Below are 10,143 nucleotides of genomic sequence, written 5' to 3' on the forward strand. Positions count from 1 at the left end.
GGGCCCTCTATTTTGCTTTACTGGATGGAACTTCAGGTCTAAGCTTAATTGATGGGTAGTGATCTCTGGTGGGATCCCTGGCATATCGAGATGGGACTAAGCAAAACAATTTATGTTATCTAAAAGGAATTGGATAAGTTTTTTCCTGAGCTCGGGAGTTAACCCCGTGCCCAAGTATACCTTTCGATCGGGCAGATGCTCAATCAGTATAATTTGTTCCAGCTCTTCGACCGTCGACTTTCTTGCGTCAGAATCATCGGTGATTATGAAGGTACAAGGTATCATATAATCATCATCCTCGAGCCTTTCCTGCTCCACCAACTGGCCAAGGCTGGTGGCTGTGGTTCCTATTTGACTTCCTATTTTCCCTTTGAATTTGATCCCTTTGCTGACGAAAGTGTTGACACCAGTATCACTTTGTTGATTGTGAACATCTTCTTGGTGGCAGGTTGTTCCCCGTACACTGTTTTGATTCCCTCAGATGACATGAACTTTAGAACTTGGTGTAGGGTCGAGGGTACTGCCCTCATGTTATGGATCCAAGGCCTCCCGAGCAGGGTGTTGTACCTCATGTCACCCTCGATTACATGGAACTTTGTTTCTGTATGATTCCGACCACATTCACCGGCAGGATAATCTTCCCTTTGGTGGTTTCACTTGCCATGTTGAAGCCGTTAAGCACTCGAGCTGCGGGCACAATTTGATCTTGTAGGCCGGGTTGCTCTACGACCCTTGATTGAATAATGTTGGCCGAGCTACCTGGATCAATCAACACATGTTTAACTTGAATTTTATTCATAACTATAGATATTACCAGTGCATCGTTGTGAGGTTGTTCGATCCCTTCTGTATCCTCGTCATTGAAAGACAAGGTCTCTTACGGTAAGTAGTCCCGAGTTCATTTTTCTCTTGTGGTTGTCACCTTGGTGCGTTTGAATACCGGTCCTTGAGGAATATCGACCCCTCCAACGATCATGTGATTCACGTGCTGTGGCTCTTCTTGCTCGTTTTGTCTGTTGGAATCTCTATTCTTGAAGTGGTTCTTTGCCCGATTACTTAAGTAATCTCGAAGGTTCCCCTCGTTGAACAATCGTGCTACTTCCTCCCTTAGTTGTCTGCAATCTTCTATTTTATGGCCATGGGTACCATGATACTGGCATATTTGGCTTGGGTTTCTTTTTGCCGGATCGAACGCAGAGGTTGAGGCCACCTTGTATCTTTGATACGCCCAATGGTCGATACTATGGCAGAAGTATCTACGCTGAATTTATATTCTGATAATCGAGGTGCTTCTTTAGACCCGACATCCCTATCTAAACCACTCTTGCTTATGAGCCCTCGGGAGCTCTGTCCCCCATCATTCCTTTTATCATTCCTAACGGGGTTGTGTACAGACTTGGTATTTCTCCGATCTCTTTCGTACGACTGATATCGGTCTCTGTTTGCTCGAGGTTCCCGATCGATATCCCTTTTAAATCTGTCCATGGGCCTGTTGGGATAAATTAAACCAATTGGAGCCCCCAGTTGATCGTCTTCGACCCTAATCTTCGACTGATTTCGATTATGCACATCGGACCAAGTGACGGCTGGATATTCGATCAAATTCTGCTTTAATTATTGTGAAGCTATGGAACTCCGTTCGTTGAGGCCTTGAGTGAAGGCTTGAAAAGCCCAATCGACGGTTATCGGTGGCAAATCCATCCGTTCCATTTGAAATCGAGATACTAATTCCCTAAGCATCTCGTTGTCTTTTTGCCTTACCTTCCGACTTTCTAGTTGCAACCTTAATGGCTCCAGCGTGCGCCTTTACAAATGAATCAGCAAGCATAACAAACGAATCAATAGAGTTAGGTGGTAAATTATGATACCATATCATAACACCCTTTGATAGAGTTTCTCCGAATTTTTTCAGCAACACGGATTCAATCTCATCATCTTCCAAGTCATTTCCCTTAATGGCGCACGTATAAGAGGTGACGTGTTTGTTTGGATCTACCGTCCTGTTATACTTCAGAATCTCGGGCATACGGAACTTCTTCGAGATTGGCTTCGGAGCCGCACTCGGGGGCAAAGGTTTTTCGACAAACATTTTGGAATCTAGTCCTTTCAATACCGGTGGTGCCCCTAGGATCTGGTCGTCCCTAGAGTTATAAGTTTCCACCTTCTTATCATGTTCCTCGATCTTATTTTCCCCTGTCTCGATCCGCTTCGTCAGTTCCTCGAGCATTTTACGATAGCGGGATTAGTCTCCGATTCTCCTTCATTCGATATCTTTGGCACCGATTCGGCTTTATGAACAACTTCTAGTGATGGCTCGAGCTCGATCCTGCTTGGTGCACAATTCTGATTTTGGTGTTGTGCTATTGCAGCTTGTTGAGTCTGCTACATCTCGAATATCATTTAAATGCTAATTCTGCCTTCTTCGCCGCTCTGTGCGTTCTGATTGGCTGCTCGAGCGCCTCTGGAAACTCTATTTTCAGGGTCGACGCCCAAAATTCCATTAATGGAAATATGGGAGCTGACATCGATTGGGTCTATGGCCAACGGTCCATCAGGGTTGACTGGAGGTACTCTATTTCCTGGGGCGGCTATGTTTTCGTTCTTGCCATGAAGACCAAGGCCATTGTCTGTGTGCGGGTGCTACTTGAGAGTTTGACATGTTGATCCTGAAATCAAAAGATACTTACGAGAACAAGCAAAAAGCAATGTGTGTTATGGCAATTAATACCAGGCAATCACTATTGTCCTTATCCCCACGGTGGATGCCAAACTGTTTACCCTTAAAATTTGATAACAATTAAACTTATAGGTGGTTTTAAGGATACTTAATTTCACCTAGCACTACTCGATAAATATGATGATTAATAGTAAAAACAAATGGCAAAATAAAGCAAACTAGTATTGAAATGCAATTCAGCCATCAAGCATGGTCGCCCTCGAACTGAGTGAGTGAGAGTAGAGCTATGAAATAAACTGATGAACAAGAGAGTATGAGAGAAAAAGATTATTGTATTGCTTTGATATGCGAGAATGTAAGATGATTACAAAATGATTAGAACCCTCTTTATATAGTAAAGAAATCCTATTTATGGTATAATTCTAATTATAGAAGGAAATCACATGATTAGCTAAACTATCGCTCTTGATTTGATCTGTTTCGAGATTTCCGTCATGACAGTCACGGATATCTCGCCTTTCCGTTATTATGCTATCTTCGGTCTTGCTTGATGCCTATCCCGTTCGACCTAAATCATTACTGGTCTCGATCTCGACAAGTACCTCGAATCCCAAACTCGATGTCTTATCCTCATACGTCGGTCTGATATACTACAGGGCAGATCCTCGAGCCATCCCCCTGGTCTCAATAAATTAGTGAAATCGGATGGACTTTGTTTTAACCGTATATAGATAGTTCCCTCATTTTTTGGAGTATAATGACAAGAAACGAATTGAGTTCTCGACCTTTACCCCGATTTATCATGACGTCATCACCGTGACGTAAACGACAGAGGTGACCGAAACGTCCTTGGTACGGTTCCCCAGGTCATTAATGTGTGTCGGTTGATGGTCGGCCACTAGTAATTTCGAACCGTCGTCGTGAAACCCATAAATAGGCTCCTTTTCTACCTTTTCAAACTTTACTTTCAATCTTTCCTGCGCTAATCTTCAAAACTCTTAGCATTCTTCAAGTTTTTCGTCTGCATATCTTCAAGTTTCATTGCTAACTTCTTTTTAAAATACCAAATACTATCACGTTCGTCCTTTTTTAATCTCACAACCAAATGGCGAAAATGTCAAAGACGGTGCCACAAAAGGAAAAGGCTTCCTCATCAAGGCCCGCCGGCGAGGAGACCGCGGCGGAGCCACGCCCTAAAGAATTCTTTCCTCCACCGTGCGTCATTGATTATAATTTTAATGTCGAAAAGACTTCCTTAGTGCCAAACCGACGCAAGCCGATGCCAAGATACATATGTTCGATCTCCGATAAACTCTTCTCCCAAGTTAAGAAAGATTGCAAGTGAGGCAACAAGTGTGTAGTGGTGCCGACTCCTGAAGAATCGATTACCACCCATGTGGAGGGTTCTTAAGTGTTTACACCTACCCTTTCATGCTGGGTCCTTTAGATCCAATTATGGTGGACTTCTGCAAGAAGTACGAGGTCACCCTCAGTCAAATTCATCCTTCTTTCTGGAGGATAGTAGTATTGCTTCGATTTTTTGTGAGCAAAGTCGAGGGGCTCCCCTTCACCTTCGGCCATCTCGTTCACCTGTATAGCCCCCGACTTTATCGGGGAGGATTAATAAAGCTTCAACGTCAGGCCAACAAGGCGCCTTTCTCGAGCATAGACGAGGATAGAGATCGGGGTTAGATGTGCCGGTTCGTTTGAGTGAAGACCTCGGACTTAATCCCGCCCGAGAGTATACCCTTTCCCGAAATGTGGAATATGAAACGTAAGTATAATTCCGTTCCAACTTTCTGTTTATTGTCTTCGTTTCCTTATCAGTGTTTCACTTGGTGCAGCCGTTGCCTGGATGCCGGGAGCGGTTTCCCATCTCGAGGGTTGGGTTCGGAGCCTGGTATCGCAGCCGATGCACGCTAAGCGTGCTTGGCGTGACTTATCGAAGGGCCGATAGGAGGCCTGTAGCCATGGTAAGTTCCTCTCCTCAACTTAATAATTTGACCATTGTTCAGGTATTTTTCCGAGCTTACTTGTTTCTTTCCTTTTGCAGGTCTTGGGAAGGAGGTGATGATAAGGCCCCCGTCTGGTGAAGAAGAAACCTCACTCCCTGCCCCAAAGCCGGCAAAGGAAAGCAAAAGGAAAAGGACTTCGACGTCCAAGGGGCCAGAGCCTAAGAGTAAAGCGGCTCGAAAGTCCAAGAAGAATGTGATTCCCCTGTCCATGGAGTCAGTTCAACTCCTAAGAGAGGAGGATGAAGAAGAAGAAAATGAGGATGATTCCGATCTGGTGGCTCGAGCACGAGCTAATACCGAGGGTCAAAAGGCCTCCAGATTAGTTGAAACTGGAAATATTCTGCCCCTCTGTCGGGGCCCAAGAAGGGGATTCAGTTGGAGTCCTTGAGCCGATTGGAGCTGAAGGTACCTCACCTTGGGGTGAGAAGGCGTCAGAAAATGGTCTTATATTACCTCACTCGATTTTAACCGTATACACTTATATTTGTTTTCAGTAAGTGCATGTATATAATTTAGTGTTTTCCCAGCAAAGGAAACACTGTCTTTATAATTATTAAAGAACTCAACTGTTTTCTGCTTATGAATTAGCATTCAGAGGACGTCAATAAATAATTAGATAATGAAAACAAAATTGGAATCTCGATCAACAAATTTTTCGTCAACTTGAAAAGTATTTTGGTAAAAAGGTTTCTAGGAATTGAGTATACAACGCTAGGTCATGATTTTTTCAATAACCTGCCTAAATTACTTGAGATAGAGTTATTAATAGTTATGCGATGAAACAAATATCCGGCTAAATAATCAAAATACGATCGAACTATCCCAACATCATCTTTATAAAACAGCTAATCTTCGAGTTCTAATGGCAAATGTACTGTTTAGAGATTTCTTGCTATTTAACTTTTGCAATATATATATATATATATATATATATATATATATATATATATATATATATATATATATATGTATGTATGTATGTATGTACGTACGTACGTGTCAATCAGATTTTTACCAAAAGGGCCAAAAAAAAACCCCTATGGAGTTCTAAAGTTAGGTCTCCCTAGCTAGAATAGAAATCTTGCTAGTTTCAACGCGTAAAAAACATAGAGGACAGATATTTTGTTTAAGGAAACATTGCATGTGTTAAGATAAAGTGTCACACTCACACGTTGATTGACACGTACGATGGTAATTGTCTCTTTAAATGGTCTTGAATGAATTAATTTTTGAAGTTATATTAAATTTATTGTCTATTTATTTAACATGATAGCAATGTTGGTTTGCCCAATATTAGGTCTGCAAGCTATGTTATTCATATTCTAGATGTTAGGCCTTAGCAAGCGAAAATATATTTAAGCGTCACAAATTGATCGAGAAAATGAATATTGTGACGTCTTTACTTATTTTGGACAACTCTCATTAGTTATTTTTTGAGTTGTGTTCAAAGTTCTACTTTAACATATGTCAAACAAATCAAAGATCAAATCAATATATTATGTATCCATAAATAGAGAGAGAGATGATAAAATGGAGGAATACTAATTACTAGCTCTACCCAACTGATATAGTAGGCGTTTGGACATGAATTCTAAATTATTTTTTTCAAATTTAGAATTTTACTAAAATTTGAATTGAAGATAAAGTTGTGTTTGGTTATAATTTTTGCAACATATTTGGATGTTTTTTTCTTCAAAATCATGTAACATGATTTATACCTCACAACTTGTAAAAAATATCAAAATCACCCCAATTTGATTATCCTAGTTGAAATAAACAACCCATTGCCGGATTGGGATGGCAAAGGCAGCCGCACACTTTGGTGAGAAAAAGACCTGTGCGTTTTGTGTTTCTGTGGGTAGTTGTAGGTTAATAACCGATGGGGTCATTTTACAAATTTTAAAAATATGGGATAAATTTGTAAAATCAAAAACTAGTAAATTCCCATTTTCAATTGAAAAACTGGTTCTCACCAGTTTTTCAAATTTGAAAATGCATTTTCAAGTGAAATTAGAAAAATTGGTACGAGTTTGATAACCAAACATCGTTTTCAAAAAAAAAAATATTGAAAAAAAAGGAAAAATTTTGTATGTCCAAACGGGCTCTTAAACATTCTAGATGCTTGTTAACGTTATACTCTTTTCTTTCTTGTTTATACACCTTCAGTTTTTGAAACCTGCAATTCTGTAGATCCCCTTACCCATACCCCATGACAACTTTAACTACTCTATAAAGCTACTTACTATCCCCTTTTGGAGAGCCAATTACCCCCCCCCCCCCTCCTCTCTCTCACACACACACAAAATTGTATGTAGAAGTAAGGTTGTTTAGAGTTTGAATGGAGAATCAGTTGGGTCTGCTGAGAATCCGTATCCTTAGAGGCATAAATTTGGCCATTAGAGACTTCAGAAGCAGCGATCCTTATGTTATTGTTAGGATGGGCAGACAGGTAAATTTAGTTTCCCTAACTTTACATTTTTTGGCCACATTCTTGATTTCTCTTGGTAAATATAAAATTGTCATGAATTTTTATTCCGTAGTCTTTACAGTGAGATTCTAACTTTTCCAAATTACCCTTCTTTAATTTGGCCATTTTGAAAATCGCGTATTCCATACGCTGACCATATACTAACAGCTAGACAATTTCATACTATCATCTTCTTGCAAAGCTAGAAGTTGTAGTAATTATTTTCATGGTTTTTTTAATCACACCAAAGTTATGTCATTTTCAGGATTTCCATTCTGTAAAGCTTGACGAGAAAACCAAAGTAGCTTAATTTATCTTCTCTCTCACTGTTGACCAATTTTCAGTCTGTACGAATGCCAATGATGAAGGGGGGAAATGTATTGACTAAGGGTGTGTTTGGTACAAAGGAAAACATTTTCCGTTTTCTAATTTTTTCATATTTGGTTGACTTAAATATTTTGAAAAATATTTTTTTAATGAACTCATATCCTATTGGAGCATAACTCTTTCTCAAAATTACCACCCTTATTCCCCTCCCCACCGACCCCCACCTACTCACCCCAACACCTCCAACCCCTATTTTTTTTTCCATGATGTAGAAAAAGTATTTTCTTTTATTTCAATAAAATGATTACTTTATTTTCATGTTGCAGAAAGAATACTTTCTTTTTCAACCAAAAAAAGAGTATTTTCTTTGTAGTTATAGAGCATAAATTTCAATGTTGTTTTGCGTAAAAAAGTAAAGCAACACATTAGTTCATTTGGGTTTGTGTGAATTTTTAGAAGAATAATTAAATTTCTTGAAGAAAATAGAGTTCTGAAAACGTTGGTTATTTTGGGAAGGGGGGCGAGCAAGGAAACACGGAGATTTGGGGGAAGGGGGTGAGGAGAGTAGCATACAAAAATATTTTCTTGAAAAAATATTTTCTACTCTCTAACCAAACACTAGAATTTTTTCCGAAAAAAAAATTTCACTCACCAACCAAATAAGGGAAAATAAGTAATAAAACCACTAATTTACCATAAAAACACTTACTAGAAAAATCTTTTCCATAGAAAACGTTTTTCTTCGTGCCAAACACACCTAAATGGAGTTCCAAATGGTGTTAACTATATTCTTATGTTAAGCTTGTGTTTATTATTGGAGCAGAAATTGAAGACTAGAGTGGTGAAGAAGAATGTCAATCCCGAATGGAATGATGACTTGACACTATGTATTGCTGAGCCAATTTTGCCAATCAAGCTGGTAATTTCCTTCATTTTGTTGTCTTTTGTTTTATCAACAAATTAAACAGCTTATTGCATACTTTGCTTTACCTAGAGGACATTAAAGAATAGGACACGCCAACAACAATTAATACAGCCACACTTAATGTATCAATTCAGTCTTTGAAGGCAGCTTAATATTGGAGTACAAACAACAACAGCAGCTTAATATTAGAGTAAATGATGTAAATGTTTTCTTAGACATGCTCTGGGTCCTGCATAACTTGTAAACTTCTTGATTATCAAAAGAAAATTCAGTCTTTGAAGGTTAAACTATGCCTTTTAATTTCATCTAGTTTTGCTGCATATTCTGATAAGATATAGACATTGGGGCTAACTCAACCCCAAAAGCTAGCTCATGAGGTGAGGATTGCCCAAGCCATATAAGGAGACCAAGTCCCCCATCCTTTAGCCGATGTGGGAGGCTCAACACCCCCCGACACGTCCAGGCCTGCCAACTGGAACGTAGACAATATAATATGGGGGCCCAACATCGGTGAAACAAAGAATTGGGATGGGTCCGGCTTTGATACCATGTAAGATATGGAAATTGGGCCTAACTCAACCCTAAAAGTTAGCTCATGAGGTGAGGATTGCCCAAGCCATATAAGGAGACCAAGTCCCCCCGTCCCTTAGCCGATGTGGGAGACTCAACATATTCTTCAAGTTCCATCCAAGAATCTGATGAAGATGAAATTCTAGGGGCAATAGCTTCTTTTTCCTTATGCCATTGAGTGAAAAACTAGTTGAAACTGCCATTTGCAAAACGCATTAGGAGCAAACCTTGTTCAAGTTTCAAACTTTTAAAGATCATAGCAATAACAGTTTAAAGTGCTAGGCGACCTTTACAATTTCAGTTTGGAGCCAATTAATTAGCTTATGGGATTTGTTTCAATTACACAAACCCAGAGTGATCCTTATTGCCTTTATAACACTGTCATTGCAGCAAGTCTATGACAAGGATACATTCTCTCGCGACGATAAAATGGGCGATGCAGAGCTTGATATTGTACCCTTTATAAATGCAGTAAGGACGAAGTGCGCTAAGAACATCCCCAGTGGAACCATAATCACCAAAATAATTCCAAGCAGGCAGAATTGCTATTCTGAAGAAAGCTGTATTGTTTATGAAAATGGCAAGATTGTCCAAAATGTGTTTCTTAGGTTGAGAAATGTTGAGTGTGGTGAAATAGAGCTCCAGTTGCATTGGATAGACATTCCTGGTTCCAAGTGTCTGTAGCTAGTTGTATCCAACTATATATTGTGGACACCATGTACACTATGCTTTCTGGTTTTCAAAAATTTTAATGGCCTTGTAAAAAGTAAAAAAAAAAAAACTAGATGTTATAATTGTCTATATGAACACTGACATTCAACTAAATGAACTTGTCCTTTTTTTTCTTGCTGCTTACATGCTGACAAATTTGTCTGATATAGTTGCACTTTTTAGACCTGATTGGATCTGGGAAACATAAATTATATTCACATAGTCAAGTGTAGAATATGGATTCAAACCCTCTTATCATATTGTTGGATGTTAACAACTAAAAATTCGCAATTTTTCGACTACCAAAATAGTCGGAAAGTAGTCGAAATAGGTAATTCAAACCCTCTTATCATATTGTAGGATGTTAACAACTAGAAATTTGCAATTTTTCGACTACCAAAATAATCGGAAAGTAGTTGGAAAAGTACCTATTTCGACTACTTTCCGACTA

General features: G+C 39.3%; 1 protein-coding gene across 1 annotated transcript; it reads left to right on the forward strand.

Annotated features, from left to right (window-relative positions):
• On the forward strand, positions 6,851-9,826 carry LOC109235469 (GTPase activating protein 1-like). The gene is made up of 3 exons (XM_019401587.1): positions 6,851-7,141; positions 8,310-8,405; positions 9,372-9,826. The coding sequence occupies exons 1-3, from the start codon at positions 7,031-7,033 to the stop codon at positions 9,663-9,665; spliced, it is 501 nt and encodes a 166-aa protein (XP_019257132.1). The 5' UTR covers positions 6,851-7,030; the 3' UTR covers positions 9,666-9,826.

The sequence above is a fragment of the Nicotiana attenuata genome, chromosome 12, assembly GCF_001879085.1.
Source record: "Nicotiana attenuata strain UT chromosome 12, NIATTr2, whole genome shotgun sequence".
Lineage (NCBI taxonomy): Eukaryota > Viridiplantae > Streptophyta > Magnoliopsida > Solanales > Solanaceae > Nicotiana > Nicotiana attenuata.